The 23,727-nt window shown below is 39.6% G+C and overlaps 1 protein-coding gene across 1 annotated transcript; it reads left to right on the top strand.

Moving 5' to 3' along the window:
• Positions 1 to 6: 6 nt before the first annotated feature.
• Positions 7 to 23,584, top strand: LOC100741506 (neurotrimin-like). The gene is made up of 5 exons (XM_003490275.3): positions 7 to 655; positions 9,044 to 9,195; positions 13,573 to 13,783; positions 14,894 to 15,190; positions 16,009 to 23,584. Exons 1-5 carry the CDS (start codon positions 586 to 588, stop codon positions 16,191 to 16,193), a joined length of 915 nt encoding a protein of 304 aa, XP_003490323.1. The 5' UTR covers positions 7 to 585; the 3' UTR covers positions 16,194 to 23,584.
• Positions 23,585 to 23,727: the final 143 nt, after the last annotated feature.

Here is a 23,727-nt window from a genome sequence, read left to right as displayed (position 1 = left end):
GGACGACGAACCGCAGACGACCCGTACGCAAAACTCGGTCGTAGTTAGCCGTGTTTGAAGGATCGGTCGGAAAAGGGGCCATATCACGCGACGACGTATAAGCCCCCGTAGTGACAGCCTCGCGTATACGACGTCGCGTTCCGGTCGTCCGCCATCGAGAGGAAACGTGCTACAACCTTTAAACACACACGTTGAGGAAAACGTACCACGTCGTCTCGAGCAAACACGACACGGTGTATAAGAGGTACATCGTTCAGGATTGGCGTGCCTAATCGACGACTAATTGGGAGATAATATGTGATCAGTGCGACACCGATACCACGGTGGTGTATCCGTATAAGAGGCATTGTGCGTGACAAACGAAAGAGAAAAAAAAACGTCGAGGGTGATAAAGAATCGTACTATGCACGAGGTCTGGTAGCATCGAGTCAAGGAGGATGAACAGAGTGATGACGGAGGGTTAGGAGTGAGAGGGTGCACCGATCTTTGGTGTGCTGGTTGTTTTGAGATGTCAGTGGACCCGTCGAAGGCAACTGCGTCGTCGTTCTCGTCGTCGTCGTCGTCGTCGTCACTGTCTTCGTCATCATGAGGAGATCCTCTTACGTGAATTACTACGTCCTGTGCCTCGTGTGCTGGATTCTCCTAGGCATCACCGGTAAGATCCATTTCACCCGCGTGACATATGTTCGTTCGCTCTCGAAAGAGGGTTCGAGCTCTCGCGGATCGTGCATCGATCTTTCGAGATTCCCGCGGGAAAGTGCACACGCGTTGACGTCTGGTAGTCGCGTCATAGGATGGCTGGCAAATCACCTAACCAGGTGGTTTCTGCTAATCGTGAATCTCGCGTATCCTAGGTTCGGATCACTGATGGACTAGCAACACGCGCGTCTTTTCAGGGTGATAAGGGGGGGCCGCGTGACGTGAGAACGACGAGGGGGGAGGAAAGGGGCCAGGCGGGGCTGTACTGAAGACTTGTACTGCGGATGGATCGATCAGATTTTGGGGTGTAACTGTGCGTACGTGAATTAGCACGCGTGCATACAAACCTGTGTCGCGTAGGTCCGACTCAAATGTGAAGAATTCGGCAGCTGATCGTGTGTATTCGCGATCGATGGACGCAAGAGGATCGAGATACGCGAGTGGAGGGAAAAAGGAGGACTCATAGGCAGGAGGAGGGAGGGGGCTGCTTCCGGACCCGGTCCAGGGCTGTATCTAGCGCCACCCTTGTTTGTCGCGGCGACAGTATTGTATTTTCCCTATTCTTCCCTTTGTCTCTCGGATCGCTAGATTTTTTTTATTCTTCGCCATCCTTGTCGGGTCACCGTGTCGACTCGATGATTCCGTCATCGTGAACTAGGGGGCGAGGTGATGACAGAAGGGTAGCGTGTTCCCTCATCTTCGCTCTGACGTCGTTCAGGGACGTGTCTATCGATTTCATCTCTCGCGCGGCTGCATCGCGATGATACGGTTAGCTCCTTTTTATATACACTTTTCACTGAAGATTTTCGCAGTTTGTCGATCGAACCGACTCTAACATCACAGACGAGTAATGCGAACGAAGATCGTGGCAGTCGATCGTGTAATACCGCTCGTATCTATGTTGCTCAGTTTGCACCTGATAGCCTTCCTGACGACAAAATAATAACTTCAAACTTAATTATATCAGTTAAAACGCTATTCGCGTTTACTGCTTCCCGTTTATGGTGTTACGCCGGTATCAAAAGAATATAGTCGATGGTCCGTCTCTTAAACAGGTCACGCCGCGATAACCGTGCAATTACCCACATCTTCGTAGCAGCGAAGCGTCGATCTCGAGGCTTATGTAACTCTTATGAAAATCCCTGTTAGTCGCGCCATAAGCGTGTTAATTACTTCTTCCCTCCTCGCGTTAGTTCTTTTCTTCTCCTTTTTTTTTTTTTTTTTGCTGATTCAATGGATAGTCCATTAATTCACGGATCGCTACCCTCGACATGTTTTATCTTAATGATCTTCCAGGATACCGTTTCCCCTTGATACAGAGACTACCAGCACCCTCGTCAGTCTTGCAATAATTTCTCCTTTGTATTGGAGAACTCTTCTCAGGACTCTTATATCTTGCAGGAGAAAAAAAAGAGAAGAGGCCCGATAAAAAGGATTTATCAAGCACGGCCGTATCAGACGGTGCTTTTTTCTTATCGATCGACGTAGATGCATGTAACGTGGAAACATTTCAGTATGCAAAGTGGGCATCAAGTTGTTGTCGATCGGGTCGTTCATTATCCGCGTCGGTCGCTTTATAAATACGTTCCATTCGTCGCTTTCGACGCGGCTGTTATCGAACGAACCGCGACGGAGTAAGAGAGAAAGCAGGAACCGTTGAAACACACACGAAAGGCTGCCAAACCGCGAACTAAACGACACTCGTAGAACTTGCGAACGGAGCACAAATCGATGCCATTAACGCAACTGACGTACAGTCGGTAATTTTGTTAAACAATTTACCGTATTCTGGCCCACGTCGTTTTCTATCCCCATCTCATACTCTTAATTGGATTCGTCTACCCAACCGTACTCGAATCCGCAACACGAAAACAATTTCTATTGTACGTATCGACGGGATACATTATGCACTTTCCACTCGTAACATAATCGTAGCACAGCCACTGATTATACCCCAGGATGATTAACCGACCAACATTGTTACCTCCGAATGAGAATTTCGGTGTTTCAACCATCGCCACAGGAAATCGCTTTCTCGGATGTCTGCTCGTCTAAACTGTATCGGGGTTAGATCTTACACGATGTTTCGGTTCCATTATTCATGAACTCTGTGTTGCGTTAATACGTTACATTGCTCTTGTTCAAACAGATTTTTATCAAACAACGTGAAATTAAATGCAATTATTAACGCGTTTTGTACCGCGTATCGGTGATTGATCGTTCGTAGTAGTCACTAGAAAGTGAGGAAAATGTTCTTCGAGATATTGCAAGCAAATATGTTCGATCGAAAATGAAAAGAGATGAAAACGTCGAGCATTCCTTGTTATTTCTCTTCTTATACAATTAAAGATCGTAACTTTGAATTTTGTTTGAAGCAAATCGGACGATATCGCTGGGAACGTAAATAATTATTCGCTTAATATCGGCTGTTTTAAGCGACAATCGAACGATAACCATTAACTCGGCGTGCAGCGTGGAAAATGTACGATGGAAGTAGTGGAACGTAAATGTTTGATGAACTAGTAAGACAGAAAATCGAGTTAGCCTCACTGGGAGGGCTAGGAAGAACGATCTTCGAGGGAACCGAGAATCCAGATTTATGTCTGAGATTAGTGTCCGATGACGTCGTAAAATTACATCGAACACTTGTACGTGTAGTTCTAATAAAGCGGCGAAAACGCAACCCCGTCGATGCTCGATTTTCCGCATCGACCGTGCTCTATCGTCTCCTGAGAAATATCTGTCAGAAATCCTCTTTCTGTTTCCAAGAAATTTATTTCCACTTTCACCCATCTTTCGACGTAGGTTCAGGTATTTTTCTTTTTTTCCCCCTTCCTTTTTTATCTTTTATTATTTTCACGGACCATTTCATTTGATTGCGCAACATCCAACAGAAACCTATCCGCATTTATAATGGTTCACAGTTAATAATAATCTATCGGCGCATCATTCTCTTTGCGCTCAAACGCACGATAAGCGCATTAACATTAATCAGTACGTTGACACGCAGATAAACCATAAACATGTTTTAATTACATATCGGTTTAATTCGTAATTTCACTCAATCGTAATTACGACGAAACAAGATGCACGTATGTATAACTTTGTCGAGAGTTTCGTTTTGACACGCGCGTTTAAATTTCTCACGGATAACCATCGTTCATGTCAAAACAATCTAGATTCGACATTACTCAAGGAAATTTATGGAATATGCAAACCTCTCTATGTTGGCGTAGTACCGATGAATTCTCAGATCTACCAGGTTATTTGAAATGTAGCGGTATCGTTGGGCCATTTATTTTCTAAAACAACATAATTTATGGATCAAAAACATTTAACAGTTTTGATCGTGGATTCCTGTGTTGTTACAGATTCGATTCTCTCTGCGCGATTATTTCTCTCTGTATGAAAAACAAATAGTTATTAATCTTCAGTTTGCAATTCATCTTTCCTTCCTGAATATACCTTTCAAGAATCTCTCTTGTAATCACATACTCTTTTTCGTAGTGGGTAAGAGGATGGTTACATAGTTCCGCAAATACGCGCAAATACACTGTTGATCATAGATTGCTATGTTATTGTAACTTCAAAGTTTCTCTCATAACATTTATTCGTTTTATTTTAAAACAAATAATTTTTATCAGTCTCTATGTTGTAAATATTTACTTCAAAAATCTTTCTCTTTTGAGCTGCACTCTTTCTTCTAAACCGTAACAAAAATAGGAATGTAATTTCATCACCCGATGTATATACTATTCATGTAAGTACATTTCCGTGGTAACTATATCTCTTTTGTTTAAAGAACAAACGCTTATTAATTTCATTTTGTACTTAACCTTTCTTTTCGGTACGCTTCCTTCAAAAATCTCTCTCATAATTATATTCATCTTCTTTCAAAGAAATACTCACGTACTCTTAGTTACATATTCCTTATAAATGCAGCAGAGATAGAAATATAATTACACCTGCAGACGTGCAATTCGTGTTACGATTCAGTGTAGTGCACAGCTCTATCGCTAACAACTTCAACCCCCTTCTGTTTGCCTTCGTGAATGATTCATTCCCTCTGAAATTTACGAACGGTCATAAGCGACGCGTTGCACCAACCACACAATCAGCCGCTTTGTTCCTCTTTCTCTCCTGCTTTTCTCTCTACCTCCCATCCCACCTTTGTTCTTTCTCTGTAATCTTGGCGTGAAACATGATTTCCAGGAATGTCGAGAACGATAATCACCGAGCACGTCGAAATAATTCAACTCGCAGCTTAGAACGACTCTGAGAAAAAGAACAGAGACACACGGTAACGCTACGTTCACGTCTACTTATATTCATTTTACGACGAGTCTCAGCTTTGCGGGATTCCAGTTCGAACCGTAACCCTTGCGCCTAATATTTTGCATTCCTGAAGAATTCTTTAATCCGGAGGACCGAGTGTCCTAGAAGGATGAGCCTCGATTGGTCGTGCGCGTCTCCAGTATTCGCGATACCGGGTCGGTGCGCACTGATTGCCAATCCAATTCGCGCCGTCTGAACGGAAACGCGTTGGCAAATCGATTCATCGAGCGTGTAGCGATTGCCCGAGATGCAGTTAAAAGGATATCGGTTTGAAACCGTGAATTAGCGGGATACGATCCGATAGACTCGTTCATGGATCGATCATCGAGTTCGCACGACTTGGACGCTTATCTGTTACCAAGTTCTCTCTTACTGGTTTTCTATTGATTAGAAAAGCCATCGTTCACGATGTCAGCGATGGTATTTTTGTCCTCGGGATTCTAGCGACGTTCCTTTAAGCTTCTCATTCTTTCGAGTGGTCAATGGAACTTCATCCTCCGAGTGCCCAGGCGGCTTGACTCGCTCGAAGTTAGTTCGAATCGTTTTCAAACAACGATGAGCAAGATGAACGTCGTTTAATGCCCTGTATTCTCGTTGCGGTTGTGTACGAGCCATTGTGACAGAAACGATAACTTCCGTGTGTTTAAAATCACGTTCGAAAATAGGAGCTATTTCGTCGACGACGTAATGCGTCACATCGGTGCATTTCGCCTCGCTCTTAAAAACCGGATGCGCTCTAGACGACGAAACGCTTCCGTAACGGGACGTAAGTAGCGAGCAGCTAAGCATTCGTTGAAACGTAGTAGTATAATATCAGACCAGAATTGCATCGGCCAATTGCGGATATCACGGACCTTCGATATATGCAACTGGCGAAAACTCGGGCGCCGCGCGCCGACGTGAGCCCGGTTTGACACACTCGACCCGACCGCTCGAACGTTTACCCCGATCAAGCGATGCCAATAATGCAATAATCCGTGCACTCTAAATGTTATGAATACCGGCATTATTGAAAGGGTGTGGATTTATCTGGCCGGATGTTATTTGCCAATGCGGACGTTCGATTTTTGCAGACACTGCTCTGCGCGATGCCGCGTTTTCGATCGATTGAACGTCGCAGGAGTTCCTATAATTCACCGTGTCTCGTTGATCCTGTTTTGTCTCTGATCTCACTAAATCCTTTTCTATATAATTCTATCATATAGGTAACATCGATCTGTACGATAATGTAAAATTAGTATTTGTATGATATATGAGTCGTTCGAAAGCCAGGCATGTTATAGTCATAAATTCAAAAATAGAGGAAAGTAGACGATTAGCTTAGACACTAAATAAATAGCTTAATGTCTGAAACAAGTTTCTATGTAAATTCTATTTCATTAATTGTATTTTTATCTGCAATATCTAGTGACATTAGTCTTTCAAATTTATCTTGGAATTTATTTATTTATTTACATTATTTATTAATGTCATCTATCAGCGATGAATTTTATAAAACTAATTTTAATGGCAATCAATTTTCATATTTTTAACAGCAAATGGGCTTTATTATTATACAATTTCTAAAATATCGAAAACATTATTCAGGTATTCTATATGATTTGTAGAAATCAGTAGATATATAACAGATACTTATGTAGCGTGTCATGATACATTCACATTTTACTTCGTTCGTGGTTAAATATAGAAATGCTATCTTTATATTTTCAACAACGAAAACGTTCTGTCATTACAAGATATCCAAAATGACGAGGGAATGTTATTCAGTCCTTAGGCGTAATATACAGAAATTAGTGTAACTGAAATATATCGTCAACTTCCTTATCTACTCCGTCGGCTGTCATAATACATTCTCATTATACTTCGTTCGGAGCAGCGCCAACGTAAAGAGAAAGTACGAACACGATATCAGTTTCTTTTACCATTCTTTCATTCGGCTGCTTAAAATATGTTGAATAATACAGCAATACGGTTAATGCGTTCTTCTTATACTCCCTTAACACGTTCCCTGCAATGACGTCATTTGCGGCCGACCCGGAACTTTTTGTTTGTAATGCGGCAATGACTGGCACTACTTGCTAGAAGCAAAACTACGTCTAAAGGAAAAATCACTACGCCACAACTAAATCGTCATATTACGTTATTAATTAATCTCGATAAACTTACAAGGTCTTTACTCTTCTACTGAAATAGAATAAATAGGAAAAATAAAAAGCAAATAAAAAGAAATATGACACCCAAGGAAAGAACAATAATACCAGTTAGAGCAGCGAAATGTAGGTTCCACGATTTGTCACCGGGGCATCAAAAATACAGCAAGGAAACGTGAAAAGTAATACGTCGATAGCAGCTATTTTCGAGCAGCAGACCGGGAAGAAAAAGTTGTTGATGACCTGAATAACTCAATCAATAGAGCGGTCGTCCAATAAATGAAGGAACCGTATCCGAGTCCCCGCGTCGGCCAATTGTTTTTCTCGTTACGGATGCCATATAAATAACTATGAATTCGTGAATTACAGCAAGAATGGATACCTCGGTCTCAGACAATTCCTTATTACCATAAACTCTTTATCACGATGTGTCGACATTCATCGAATATTTCCTCTATTCCTGCATAACATCCTGCAGAGTCGTTTTGGCATCGGCGTTAAAAACGAATAAACCTCTGTTAAGCGTGCGACGAGTTGCCAACGGTATCTTACGAAGCGAGTGCAAGAAAGTTCCATCGAATAGCTGTTTTATCGAGTTCTTCCACTTCGACGTTTCTCGCATGTTCTCGTGCGGACTTTCGAGACTTTCAGTCGACGATAAATCGAAAGGCTCCTTTCAATTCCCGCAGACACACGGGACGCACGGATTTTCTACGCGCTGTGATATCGTTCTAAGCTTTCCATGAACGTTCTCGACGAAGCACCTGTATGTCGAACCTAGTAATTTCCGGATATGCGTTGATTTTCTGAATACATTTCCAGAAGATACGTTCGAAAAAATAAACGTAGCCAAACGCAGAATACATACGATACCATATCGCAGTGCAACGCATGAACGAGTACGGGTTTCCTTTTATCCCTCGAACGCCAGTCCGGAAGTGGGTCCTCAAGGTCGTTGGAACGAAGCCCACGGTTGCTTTCCCGGGGCGAATGCTGATCCGACTTTGGATACCCAGGATCGGAATCCCCTGGATTAGTATCCATTTCCTCGATGCACGATGGCCTGGTGGAAGCTCTCTGATAGGATTTATTCCGGAAGGTAAAGGGAAAAGGAGCATAGATGCGGCCACAGAGAGAAAACGAGACAGGATGGCATCGTACATGGACGTCACGAATGCGAAATACAGTATAGTACCGCGATCCTTTTATTATTCCATCATGGAAACGCTACCCGTACAATGTAAATTCGTCAAGAATAACCAGCTCTCGCGGTCTAGCCGCCGTGTTAATGTATTCTTCTTAAACGTAACAAGCGTTCGGATTAGAAGCGAACTTTGACGGAGATTCGTGCAAATGTTTCGTCGCTGTAAAAAGATTATGTGAAAAGAGAAGGTGTTGAGTGTTGCAGTGGCATTCTGTGAATTTAACAATTTTTGGTAAAAATACGACGAGTATGACACGAAAGATGTTTTTAAGTTTGAAACGGATATTTTAAATTAGCGACCAGAGAGATGGCTTTTCTACATACCTTACGTCAAATAAATGAAGAACAGAATATAAATACCGGAACTTATATTAAGATACAGTCACAGAAATACGTTCTTCGACTGTTTAATTTTTCAAATCCTACAGATGAAAAATATTATGTTTGATTCTACATTCGTGGAAGATTAAACATTTCGTCTAATAGAACATGGATACAATTTTAACATATCTAAAATACCTGAATTAAATAAATTGATTTACTAAAATGGAACTTCTTTACTACTTTATATTTAAGTTTTCGATTAAACCTGTGAAGAATATACATTTAGCCTGTGTACATACGTCTTCGTCTGAAAATCGATGAAATCTTGCAGGGGTGAGCACAAGATCCCATTCGTTAGTGAAGAGGTTCGACGGGATTTACACGGGGCCGTACTTCGATTCAAACACCCCCACGAACATCACGGCTCAACTGGGAAGTCATGCTTACTTGCCGTGCAAAGTGCGACAGCTTGGTAATAAATCGGTAAGTCCTTTGCCCCTAATTATTCTCATTTTCCCCTTTGTGTCCTTCCATACAACAAAACGCTACCAATTAAAACTTGGAACATTCGCGTAACTCTCGTTATATACGAATCTTAAGATCAGACAAAATTTACTGGAAGTTCTACGAACGTTTGCAAACGTTCAAAACAAGTACAAAAAGAAGTAGTTGCGGCAGACAGGACAGGTGAACGATTGCGGATGGTGCGCGGTCAAAATTACGAATCCCTAAATTACAGATTCCTTAATTTCGATTCAACTCCGGCGAGAAACTTTGGGAAAGCCGTTATCTCATCCCAGTTCCTTGCAAAAAGCACGACCGGATACCAACGCCGCCTGCTTGCAGATAAAGCGAATTTATTTGCACGCGAATACCCAGTTTTCTGTGAGGTGACGGTGGTGTACCGATAGTATCGTGCCGTTGGTTTCCATGAAGCCGCTGATTCGCCATCGAAAAGTTGTACTATCGGTCCTCCGTTTCCGTCGATATTCCGCGTCGCTAAACCGTCCGGTTCGCGCTATTACAATAATCGAAATGGCCGCGATAAACCGCCGATCCCGATACACATCCTGACTCTATCTGCGTGGGAATTTATGCGAAACTATAAAAGTCTAATCTGTCTGCGTTCACGACCGTTAGGGCGGATTATACGAGCCGCGTGAATTTTACGATTCACGAAAGAGAGAGAGAGGCGAGGAAGAGAAAGAGAGGAAGAGAGAGAGAGAGAGAGAGATTGAAAGGGAATAAAGAAGAAAAGAAGAGAGAGAAATGGCCCCCACATGAAAGTAACCCAGATAACGGTGACAGGGGGCTGGTTCTTTTGGGAGACTGACAAGAGGACAGAGCGGTAAATGTTTTTGTGCGCGGCCTGTATCACTCGTTAGTGAGATTTTACCTTCACTGGTGTGTGCAATAACGAAACTTGTATGTCGAAACAGGCAGGACTAAGTGTCTGGCGACACGCGACCCTTGTATAATCGTCCGATTGCGTACTTAAGGGCCGCGAACCCATAGAGTCGCGACCCCTTTACACCCCCTTACCTTTTTATTCTTTTGATATTTATCGCGCGTAAAATTAAACGTACCTTTACTACTGACTTTCTGTCGGCGACCATTGTACCACGCTACCAAGAAACACGATTGAAAGCGATTACTCTCCACGGACGATTTGCGGAACACGGTCGTGCCGGTGACTTTGCATTTGTTTCCACGTCTTTCGTTCGGTGGAATGTGAGTGGAAATATACGAGACGTACCTGAGCTATAAATCAATCAGGCGGAAGGCGGAATATTTTTGTCCAATATCACATGTTCGATCTTCCTTTACATTTTAACTAATTTAAAAATCCAATTCTTGGACATTGGTCGTTTAGATAAAACATTTTGTATTGTGTTATATACTTATTCGAAGATTATGTTGTTTTATTTTCACAGTTAACTCGCTAACTTCTACAGTGTATACGTGTATTCTTGGTAAAATTAAAAATTATTAATAATATTAAAATTGAAATTTAGATAAATTGATTTTAGTCTTCGTAAGTATAAATGTGATGTAATTTATTTTGACCAAAAATGAGAAGATATATCAAAAAATAGGAGATCTATTTTTACATGAAATTTTATTAGTCTCTGCTAAGACACGAGATATGAACAGTTGCTTATTTATAGATTCCTAAAACCTAACTTTTTGAAGTTTTGCCACAACACTAAAGTATAGAACAAAAACGGATGTATGTATACTAAACAAATTACGCATACTAAACATTCGTTCATCCATTCGTCCTTTAATCGATCTGTAATTATAAGATACCTCATATATTGCATTGGAATAGAAAATAAAATAGGATAATCGGTCCGTGTTCGTGGAATTGGGTGCGCAACCGAATGGTTGGCGAAATTCGAAGAAAGGATTTCAAGATTCATGTCGATGCAATTAAATCCCTTTCGTATCTGGGGATCGGCGGAGTTAAAAGTCCCGTAAAAGTTTCGAAAGAAATTCCAGAAAAGCCGGAAGGCGATCGATGGAACGTAACGCAAAGCTAGAAACGGGATTTACTAATTTATTGCTTTCTTCCTGGAAATTAATGGCACGACAATCGTAATTGAGCCAGAGAAAAACGTAGAGAGAAATAGAAAAAGATGGGAAGGTCGGTTCTCCTCGGTTTCAACGCACGCCGTTCGCCGAGATAAACGAATTCCGTTCAGTTTGGAATTTCCCAGATAACGATTGCGCTTCAGAAACCGACCAGGAGATTACATTTCGCCGATTACTATCGATGCAGCCGAGTATGTACTGCTTGCAAATATTTCGCGCGTGGCTTGAATTGTAAACTCTATCCTTGATCTTTTGATCGCCAGACACGAACAAAGAAGCAATTACTCTACTTTGTGGATTACAACCTTTCCTCGATTGTAAGTCGACGTCACATCAAGGGAAAACATCGCGTAACGTGCGGCGAATCGACCTGTTTCTGGCTATACTTATCGCGCGGATAGATTGAATGTACTTCTAATACGGTTTTCTTTCGTGTAACTGCCTGGAATCGACGGTAAAGAAAGGAAGAAACGTCCGCGAAACCGTTCGACGCACGATAAATTAACCCTAGACAAGGGAAAGAAGATTGATCGAGCAAGATCGAAAAGTCGTGCCAGGGGTTCTTTTTCCATCTCGGCCGGCTCGCGTATTCCGCGCTTTTTCCGCAGCCTGGTTTCTCTGTCCTGTATTCAGTCCAGGGAGGAGCTTGCGAATTTTCAGCCAGACACGGTTGAATTTCACTTCGTCACTGGAAACGTGTCTGTTGCTTTATTTCGCTTTTTGTTCGCCACGACGTGGAAGAAACGGCCGCGCTCCGGACCAAAAATCTAACAATAGAGCCACGCTACGTATTGGAGAAGGGATTAATAATTCTCGCAATGCGTCCATGCCGAGCAAAAAGCATCGAATTGGAGCGGATTTTTCCTCTGCTCGGATTGATGAGGGGGATCATATACGACTGCTATTTCCTGCTTTTCGATTTTCCTTCAATCGCTAATGAATATTAATTGCTTCGTTTCGCTAAAATATTGTTAGTTTGATAAATAAAAGTGGGACGAAATGTTTACGTTGTTTGTTAATTTCCGAGCTTACTGTAAATTCATGTTTATGATGCAAAGTACAGCGGATCTAATATGCAAAGACAATAAAAGAAATTAGAGTATTTTATGTAAGTTCGTTTTTCGATTACAGTTACTTTCTTGTTTTATAGAGTGTCTACTTTTAAACGAAAGAAATCGTAAAAAGTGTAATAAAAAGTTTTAAAGTGTAATACTGTGTAACATGAAGGATTGTCAAGTTTCGAAACATATAAATTGCGAAGGTATAAAACCTCCGTAAGAACTTTATTCGTGTTAAAGTAGTCAAACAAACGTATACTCGATATCAATGAATATCGAATAACTTGTAGAAAGTTAAATTTTTGAATATTTATGTTAGCTGTAATTTATATAGAAAGAACTAAAAGTTAAAGAGAAAGATCGATATTATGTAAAGACAAAGTTAAATAAGATATGCAGATAGAATTTCTTATATTCTTTTGGCATGTTAAAACACAATAGAAGCGTTGCTGTATACTTTACACGTTTAGATTAAAAAAAAAAAAATAGAAGTATACACTATCTCGGTTCAAATATAAGAATATAGAATATTCTGAAGTAGGTGACCAAACTTTCAAACCATGTTCTAGTCACTTTAAAGATGAAAAAAGACCATAGAAACATGACTCGGAAAACTCTTCCTGTCCGAGTTCTAAACAAGTTTTAAACACTCTTCGTCTGTGTCAAAGTTTCGTAAGAACACTTCGCAAGTTTATCACCTTGTGTGTTGATATGTTACAGCGTTGAAAAATAATCAGTATGTTGTCACACGAAATAATTCAGATCATATTATCTTCCTCTGGACCGTAAATATCTTCCAAGAAAAATGTATTTCTTCTAAAGAATGCTTCATATTTATACAAACCTATTGTTAGCTTTAAAATAAGTAGGACACGCTTCTAAAGTTCGGTCACGTATTTCGGACGGAAAATTTTGAATTTATAGCACATTCCTATATCTACATGGTACATTAAATCTTTAATATTAAATCCTTAATATTATTTATGTAACATTAACATTGTAGAGTCTAGCAGGACACAGTTGAATTAGAGTTAATTAAAGTTGGTCAGAAATAGAGTTAATAATAATTATATTGAAATATTAATACTGTGAGCTTCAGAATTTATAGCAAACCATTGTATCACAATAATAATGAGACGATAACAGACGAATATAATATATTGACGATATTATTAAAATTAATCTGTTTGTTCCTCAAATATGAAAGGTGTCGTGGATCAGAAGAAGGGACTCGCATATCCTCTCGGTAGATAGAACAATGTTTATCCCGGACGAAAGGTTCCAGGCGCTTTTCGTAGACGCGTCGGACACCTGGACCCTGCAGGTTAAGTACGTGCAGGCACGTGACGAAGGCGAGTACGAGTGCCAAATCTCGACCGATCCGAAGAAGAGTCACATCATCAAGCTCAACATCGTCGGTGAGATCGCGTGAACATTTTTTGTTAACAATAACAATAATTTTCAATATTAAGATGAATAATTAGTAAGATACGATCGAAAGTGTAAATAACATAATATCCTTTTTTTTTCAATGACATATCGATATTTCCGGTACATTTAGAAATTAACCATTGACCATCGTCGTTCAATTCTACGCCAGTGTTATTTTTATGTTGTCAGAGAAGAGCTCTGTCATCGATCGACGGAACACTTCGCGAACCATGTTCCATCGACGTGATAAAAAATTATACGAGCGTAAAATACAGACATTCTCTCTTTCACGTAACTCGTACGTGCGAGGCGCTAAAATGTTCGCTCGAATAATCGCTCGGTGTATTTAGTAATTAATTTTCTTTGTCGTTCGATCACCTTCTTGCGTTACATTTAACACGTTCGATGCCACATGGGCCACGGATGACCCACGGCAATTACCACTTCTCAACTTGTATTAACCCCGTAGAGAAATATTCTTTGATATATTGTTTAAGTAGAAAAAATTTAAATAAAAGATTAAAGTATCGTGAGTACAATATACTTACTATTTTTCTTTGATTAACATGTTCCGTGTCTCACGATATGTAGTTGGTTATCGTTAATAATACGATAATCAGCAGAAATAAAGCTTTCCATCGCAAAAACAAACATATTCTTTATTATTATGTTGAAATTATCAAAGAAAAGATCATTCATAACAATGTTTTAGCAAAACTGTTATGCTCTCTCTATATATACGATATCATATTAAATATTTATTATAACGTATAATATTTTCTTATAATTTCATTTAAATATTTGCTAAGATACAGAACAAGTTTTAGTACAACATTCTTGAATTAGTTTCGTTTTTTGTTTAGACATTCCATAATTTAGCACGAGAGAATGTTGTCAAATAGAGTAATCCAAATGTCGTATCTAAAGTGGCATCATATAAGGGAATCATTAATATTTATTCCCTATAGCAATCTGATAGCAGGAATACAAAAGATCTGAAGGATGAAAAATAATTATTTCGAATTCTTTGTTATTTCATTACACTGTCATTCATTAAATCGTAAAGAAAAGATAAATATTGGCTACCGATTTTTCAGTGCCAAAGATCGAAATCATAGGCGATCGTGACATGTACGTGAAGACCGGAAGCACAGTTGCCATACGGTGCGTGATCAAGCAGTCCCTTGAGGGTCCTTTCTATGTTTTCTGGTACCACGAGGGTGATCGCGTTCTGGATTACCAATTAAACAAAATCGACATCCAAACGAAGAGAATCGATCACGACACGGTCAGCAGTCTCGTGATCCATAAAGCGAGGCGGGAAGACTCGGGCAATTACACCTGCAGTCCGAGTAGTTTGGACAGCGCGAGCGTGCAGCTTCACGTGTTAAATGGTAAGCATTTTCGCGTTTCAGTAACTTAAATTACTTTCGTGATCGCTCTACGTTGCAGTGACACGAAACGAAAAAGCATCCTTTCCTTTTTAATAGATCATTCCTGGTAAACGTGGAACTTTACTAGGGAAGGTTTGTAGGGAAATCTTTTACGTTCTAACGATATTACTTTGCTAAAATCAATCTGATTTAAAGATTTACTTTGAAACTTAATACTCTCTGTTTGAAAAAGTTCTATAACGAAATATAATGGTAAATACAAATTGCATTTGTTAAAGAGACTAACTCGGCAAAATTAGTTCGCTAATAATTTAACACAGTTTCTATTTAATCCTTCGTCAACTTCTTAAATCTAATCGCGAGTACAAACGGAACGGACATAAAATACAATCTTTGGACAACGGAAAATTAGAAACGGTTCATTAATCTTTATCTGGCCTTTACTACGAATGTCTTTAAAATTAATTAATTTTTGTAAGTATATAGAAATATAAAAGTATTTCGTACGAGTATAAGTAAAAATGGGAACGTCAAAAAGACAAATTCTACTAAACTTACTATGCTATTTCAAACTCTCAACTTTATTAAAAGTTTCAAACACTCTTCAAAGTCCCATATTTTTCAAATTTCAAGAAAGAAGGTCAACTTTCTAACTGCAAACGAACATATCGATCTGCCTATCTAGGAAGTTTTCCAAATTCTTTATGATTGCACGTCCGCTAAAAAAGACGATCGCGTTAAAGGAAAGAAAATTGCTAAATACGTCATATTTCCGTCGTGATAAAAGTAACTATATAAAAATCGATTCTCTGATATAGGCGAGCATCCTGCCGCGATTCAAAGAGGGATCAGCTCGGCACCGGGTGGCTGTCCGACGCTATGGTGGCTGGCGGGCGTCGTGACGCTGTATTCGAGTCACGGCAGTCGCCTATTCGTCCTCGCCCTTTTGATCCTCATGGTCCTTTATTCGAAGAATCCATCTTACTTCGCGCCGGAACGATAATCAGAAACGATATGAGAGGACTATGTCGAAAAATGATCGATTATCTCCTGCTACGAGACCTGGAAGGCGCCTCGAGGAACGTTCCAGCGACAAGAGACGAGAGAAAGTGTACGTGCGAGGCTTCTTCGGAAAGACTTCGTGACCCGATGAACGATGGAAGGAGAGAAGTTGATCGAAGGACGCGAGCAACCGCGAGAAGAGAACCACGACAAGAAAATAACACGAACGATTCGACGTAATAATCTACGTCATTTTGGCAAGCTGCTATATCGTTTTACTTTCGAAGAGACATGGAAGCCAAAGAAGATCTTAAAATTCTCAGTCAGCTAGTAAAATAGTCGATTTTTATTGTCGGTCACACATAACTGACGGGTTTCCTTTCTCTAAGCGATTAACCAACAAATGATCGTACAGCGAAAACTACTGTGTTTCGAGGGAGAAATCTTCACAACGAAGGATCGAGTCCGCTTTCCGAACGACTCGATCGTGATCACGGTCGTGCGCGATCGAGACATCCGTGAACGTGACAATCGTCGATCGCGGGTGTCCCAACGACGATTTTACTCTGTGTACGAGGGAAGCTCGAAGGTGTAAGGGCGAGAAGGAACGCGTTTAGCATGTCGAGATAGTATGATCCGGCCGTTAGCAATTAGAGGTTAATTAATCTCGGGGGAGTACCCGTGAATTCGGCGCGAGTTCTTCACGCGGTCGAAAAGTGGTTACTTGGTCGCGGTAGGAAAATGAACGACACGAAGCTTGCGAATTACCCTTCCTCTCCTTCAAAAGCGGGACGAGAAGACGAATTTTTTATAGGAATTATATATAAATACACGATCTTCCAAGTATTTCAAACACGCGCGATATAGAAACCTTTTATACCCTCAAGTTTTACGCAACTCTATCGTTCTAAACAATCATTCTAACTAATCGCTAAACATCATATGTGATCATTGTACATATTTGCCTAAACGAAATGCCATTGTGAGAATGGATCGTGTAAAACCCCCCTGTAGCTGAAAACAAACGACGACTAAGACGTAAGTTTGAGAGACGAGTTTCACCCTTCTTATTCATTATCCGTCATTGTCAGAGGTGTTTCGCGATCTTCGTGTCATTCTCGCGGGAAGCCAAACAGTAACGAAGTCTTCGTGATCGATCGCGAGATTCTGTCGGGAGGGTTTCGTAGTTTCTTTCACATCGAGATTAACTCGACGACGAACGAGTGTGACTTTGCCAGAAAGAAAAGGGAAATGAGGTTGGATATAGATCGACGAGATGGGGTTGGGAGGGTTGAAAGAAGGGGGGCGGTAACAAAAAAGTAAAATACGCGCAAGGTAATCGTAGAATCCCGACAGAGAACTTCGTCCGCGCCGCTCGATAGAATTGAAACTTGTTCGATGAAATTTTTAAAAGCGATGTGATTAATTATATTCGACTAGAGAGACGATTAGCGAAATGTGTCTATACTCGACCGTGTACCGCATGCACTCGGGATCGTCTCGAGAGAAAGAGATGCATCTCGACGATCGTCTCCGATAGACGGTCCGTCGAAATCGTCCGACAGCATGAGGTACGAATAATTTCCTCGTTTTTCCTAATCCTTTTTCTAAGCTACGAGGATGTTTTACGGCCATTCTATACATCGAACAAGAAGCGTAATTAATAAGAATATGGAAGCTTCTCTATGTAACTCGAAACGCAATAGGGTAACGTTACGATTGCCAATTATCAGTCGAAATTAAATGAGATTTGCAGAAGCTGAAAAATGATAAAGAATTGCGGTATTAGAATTATTAAAATTACGCTTGTTTCTTTATCTCTCAAGTCGATGTACTGAAAAGTTTCTCCGAAAGATCAAACGAATAGGAATTGCTTAGTTTTAAAAATCGCTTGTGATTCTATATCGTAACTTTATATGTAATTTACTTAAAGATGTAGAGTTAAGATCATTTTCACTAATTGGGAAGAAGCCATTAATCGCATTAAGAATCCATTTATATCATACAACGAGATCGACTCTTCTTTCTCATAGTTGCTGAATATTTTTACACGAACCTAAAATCGTTTGATGTTTGATGACTGAAAAGGTAACTCTTGTCCTTGTCATATTTATCGATTCCAATCGACGAAAAATATCACTGCCTGCATTATTCAAAAGTGTTCTATTCTAAAATACGTTCAACGAGATTGATTCTATAAATAATATCGCTGGCCGTTTTTCTCAAAGAAAACCGAATAAAAAGAGAGGACGTAAATGGAACGTACCGATTGCTTCGAGACGATCCACGGTGACAAATTTTGGTACTTGAAGCGCATTGAGTATAAACACAAGCCAATAAAAAAGTGTTATATATCCGTGCATGCGTGTCAAGTTTCGTAACGGAATGGGTCGCACGAGAAAAATAAGATTACCAATAATTACTACCGAATAAACGCTACCACGTAAAACGTACATACGCTACATGTTCACTATACAAGCTCCAACGCGACATTCAAATATTAAAAATAGTATAAACGATTTCTTTCGCCTTTTTTATTAATTCTTAAAATTCTTTATAAATATTTGAATCGAAGGGTTGCCATTGTTGATCGATAAAGGTACCCACAAATATGAGAAAACTCGTAATTTGCATATTCTAATCTGCTTCGAAATATATTTGATACGAAATAACGAGGATGATCGCTATAACTAACAAAGACCCAGACCGTTTTCTCATTCTGCATGTTCGGCTGTATAAACATACGGACGGACAGCTTTTTGGGTCGCCTGAGGCGTCCTATAAATTTGCTTTCTTCTCGCAAGCATTAGGAAGTACTGTTTTTTATATTATATATAAAGATATATATAAATATATATATACAAACGAACAGATAGATATATATATGTATATGTGTGTACGCGCGAGAATACGTTGCACAACGGTGTTAAAATATTGAACAAGTTTCAGCTCGAACTAGAAAAGAGTGGCGCAATAAATAACACGGGAGAAATAGCGAGAAGATACAACGTGGGATTAAAGTTAGGAGAAAAAAATAAAAACGTTTTGTGGGGAATATAATCGGAAATAACTGTGAATAATAACCGTGAAGAAAATGAAAGAAATCTAAGGTTTTGGGGGGAGAGAGTGAGTCGAAGAGTAGATGGCACTGGAAAGCAGGATAGGAGATTAGTCGAACGAGACGAACGATACGTTAGAATATCTACGATTCATGTGATTGTAAATACATAGTATATAAATAACATTACGTTAATTAACGATATGCCGTACGTGTTACATTAAAGAAACAAACAAGAAAAAAAAATAAATAACGTTACTGTGTAATTTTTCGGATCGTAAACGCATTCGAATGGGTCTGGCCGCCCGTGCTAACCGGCTCGTTCAGATCGTCTTTGAAGGCAACAGCTGATTGTGAGAGCTACATAGAATTCACGATCGAGAATTCTCGTACCGTTCGATTCTCTTAAATTACGCGGATTTTGTAATAGATCGATTGTCGCACCATCATCGACTTCTGTTTATTACCTCGATCGATAACCCTTGAACATTTATGTACAATTTCCACGAACTCATTAGAATTTATTGCATAACATGCTCAAGAAATCCTCGATTAAGCGAAGACGCTTGCAAAAATAAATATAGCAAAACAGGATGAAAACGAAGTAAGAAAGAAGAAAGAAATTAACGGACGACAGTGCAGAGACAGGAAAGATAGAAGGAGAGGAATAGAGGGTAGCACCGTCGCGCATGCTTTTTCTGGCACATCGGTGCATCGAGCAACAAAAAAGAAGCGCAACTGTGTGCAGTAGCGTTTCTGGATAGCACGGGCCGGCCACACGCGACTAGATGTAACACTAATTAACGCCTAGCGTAAGAACTAACGGATATAAATGAAGGATTATATTATCTGACATAATATAACCAGGTGTGGACGTACACGTGTATAATTGAATTTTTCGCGGTAATTGGTGACAGTACGTGCATGAAAAATTACACGCGTGTCATATATGAGTGCAAAGAAACGAATGAAAAATTGGAGGCAAGAGAGAGCGTGTATGTGTGCGTGTGCGTGCGTGCGCACGTGAGTGTATGGGTGGGTGTGTACATGCGAACAAAGAAGGAACGAAAGGAAATGAAAGTGAAGGAGAGAATGAGAGAAAGAGAGAAAAAAGAGCGTGAATGGGTAAGTAAAAGAAAAAGAAATGCATACACACGCAAGAAGTAAAAAAAGGGTTGTTCGTTGGACTGACGCGCTAAGGCGTTGGTCGAATGACGCACTTTAAGATAAAAAGGGACGACCGGGAACAATCCTTCTTGTAACGTTTCTTCCCTTTCTTCTTCCCGCGCCTCGCGAGGCTGCTCGTGACGAAAGATAAAAAGAAAGGGCTAAAGATAGGGCTTACCTCGAGGCCACAATTAAAGCTTGCCAGCTTCCTGCACCCTTTTTCTTCTTACAACAGCCGAGGCCTCCCCTTGCCAGGTGGAAGAAGGAAGTTGTAATTTCCACGCTCGTCCTCGTCGCCCCTTTATTATAATGTTGCTAACAAAGAGGAGACGAGAGAGATAAAAATGATGATGATGACGCTGGTGGTGATTATATTAATGATGATTTAAATAAAAACGTTGTCTAAGGTATACTAACGTCGTAGGCAGCATTGAATTTTTGTACCATTGTCTATAGTAGCTCTTAAGTGTCGCGAATTTTTCTGTTCTTAAGATGCTCGCCTTTGTAGGCTTGAGTACGTATACATACTTATGTATTCTCGGTTTTGTCGATGGCTCGCTGGGCGGATATTGATCTTCATTCCTAGTGACGTCAATCGAGATTTTAAGTCGATTACTTGTGTCAAATATTTATTCTGAAATCAAATTTATATCAGTGGTTCTTTGATTAAAATATAACCTAAAATTGATTTATAACATTCTGATATATTAAATTGAAATACGAATGTTTTGATTTTTCTATTTTATTTCAAATATATACTTCTTTACAATCAAGAAGATAGAAATGTAGACGAAAGTATTAATAGAGAACCATTGATAGACGTATAAGCAAGATTTATTACTGCCAATCTATAGTTCATTAATTTAATGTTTGCTTCACAATTCTTTCTGAATTATATAATGTTGAAGAAAGTTAATTTTTCTTTGGATAAAAAATAATTATACTATCTTTATAATAAAAAATCAACTATATGTATCAAATCCGCCTCAGCGACAAATACGTACCCGTTCCCGAGAGTCGCGGTACGCGAATATCGAAAGATCCTTTTTCGTGTGATGATTGACCGTCCTGACAGTTCGTCGATGTGCTCTTACGCGTAGATATTCAAAGTTAGTTTTTTCGATAGTAAGTAATACGAGTAACAGATGGCGATGCGATTCTACCGAAAATAAATCGGAACCAACGAGCCGGAAGTCAGTTTCGCATGTGAAATAATTGCCGATTCGATTATTAAAAGAAGAAAAGGATAAACATTAAAAATAATGCTGTTAGTGCGTTATACGATAAAAGTCGTGATCAATGGTGGAAACTGGATTACCGGTAAGACAATTTCATAAAAAAATAAATTTTGTCAAAAGAACATTGTATACTGATGCGGCGTGAACTAATTCCCTGCAAAATAGTGAATAGGTTATTGATTTCGTGAAGTGAAGAGTGTGCATGAATGATTATTGTGATTTTAACCCTCTACCGCTTATTATTAGTAAAATATGCTATAGTTATTTGCGACGATATCTTGACGTCTTGTAAATAATTTTTAAAACGAAACGTATTGTAGGAAAATTCTATATAATCATATATCTATTTGATATCTAACAATGTGATTATATTTTTCTTGATTTCATCCGTATTAATTTTAATTTTCTTTCTATCTTAACACACCTACGTCTGTCACAAATCTATCATTTCACTTATATGTACATAATTGTTTTACTTTCCACACTATTCCATTGTGTTTATATCTTTCGTATGTAGTAATTGATTCTGTATATAGATGAACTGTAAATGAGGCAAAAAATAATGTTAGCTGTAGAGGGTTAGAAATAAATAAAAGGTATACAGTCGTCGATCGAAACCCTCGGGACGGAGAAGATTTTATCAATCCCTCATTATCGGCGATATATTAATATACGACTCGTCGCGCTTTCCTTGTTACACGACTAATAAATAGGTAGCCATTGAGGCTCCTGACTACTCATTGATATCCGCGGTTCTTCGTTCGTCAATATTACACAACGAAGTTTCAACAAACTTGCAAGATAAAAGAATGACTTCTGTTCGATGGAAAAAGTGAAAGATTTAATTTATCAGGAGTCTCGATCGCGGCAGGAGAAGATCAATCTATCATGAACGTGTTCAGTTTTCAGAGAAACCTCCCATAACGATAGTTACGTTTACAATGCGCGACAGATCACACGTAGCAATGGGTCTAATTAATCATAAACGCGTGCCGTTTGCCGGTTCGAACGTTCGACGAAGCTGATGACAATTTAAACCACACGCAACGTACAATCGATTTAAGATGTAAACGATCGAAAGAAAAAGAAGGGTATATCGAGGAGATAAAATGATAATCGACGGAGAGGAAAATGAATGATGAAAGCGTTTGTCGAGCGCCCGAATAAGCGAACATCGATTTAAAATAAACGTAAATAAATTAAATGAAAACAGAACTCGAAAATAAAGAAAATAATAAAATGTCCCTCAAATTAAGCCTCGTCTCGCAGATTCCCTAATGTACACCTTGAGCGCTTTAGGATAAATCGGAATAGACTTTAACGAATCCGCGAGATGATGCCGAGGAAAAAACTGCGTGGATGTACGAAGGATGACGAGCGGGAAGTACGAACGCGTAGCTGCTATGTGTGCGTGAAGAAAATGATCGGGTTGAGAGAAAGAGAGTGAGAGAACCGGAGAGAAAGGTAATAAAATCAATGTTAAACCGATCATTACCAATTTACAATTCTGAGAGACACATCTTCGTTATTTGCCATTTCTCTGCATAAGTTCAACCTCGGTTTTAAACGTTGGACGCTGCCCTCCCGCCAGCATAGATCACTGAATCGACTGATGCTTGTGTGGATTTTTTTCTTTTCTGAAGACTTAAGAGCTAATAAATTATTAGAGATATTCAAACATCGGTGCGCAGGACATTTTGAATGCATTGGAAAGTGACCAGATGCAAGCGTTATCATCAATGGGGCATCGTCCACACTGAAATATACATTACACACGAAGTCTCAGCGTTTCCGTTTTTTCAAAATATCGTGACGGTAGGGACGAGGAGAACAGTCCCGTTCTATGTGTGTAAGAACCATAAAGCTTAATGAAGAACATTATACTATGAACTTACGGGATACTAAATAAAAGTAAGCCAAACCGTTAACGATTGCAATGTGTCTTTTTACTTCCGTGTAATCAATCGATATGTTTCCCGTCTTATTTACATTTTCATTCTATCTTTAAACATTTACAATAGATGGTTTACTTATTAATATAACAGCTTCATAATTCTTGATATAACAAATTA

Source organism: Bombus impatiens, unplaced genomic scaffold (assembly GCF_000188095.3).
Source record: "Bombus impatiens unplaced genomic scaffold, BIMP_2.2 scf_0418, whole genome shotgun sequence".
Taxonomy (NCBI): Eukaryota; Metazoa; Arthropoda; class Insecta; order Hymenoptera; family Apidae; genus Bombus; species Bombus impatiens.
Note: the sequence above shows the minus strand (reverse complement) of the source record. Positions and strands in the feature narration are given on the sequence as shown.

What these genes read in the sequence shown, in the direction of transcription:
- LOC100741506 (XM_003490275.3), top strand. Translation starts at nt 586, where the DNA reads ATGAGGAGATCCTCTTACGTGAATTACTACGTCCTGTGCCTCGTGTGC. An exon ending in GATTCTCCTAGGCATCACCG is followed by an intron (nt 656 to 9,043) that starts GTAAGATCCATT and finishes GAAATCTTGCAG; the next exon opens with GGGTGAGCACAAGATCCCAT. An exon ending in CATCAAGCTCAACATCGTCG is followed by an intron (nt 13,784 to 14,893) that starts GTGAGATCGCGT and finishes CCGATTTTTCAG; the next exon opens with TGCCAAAGATCGAAATCATA.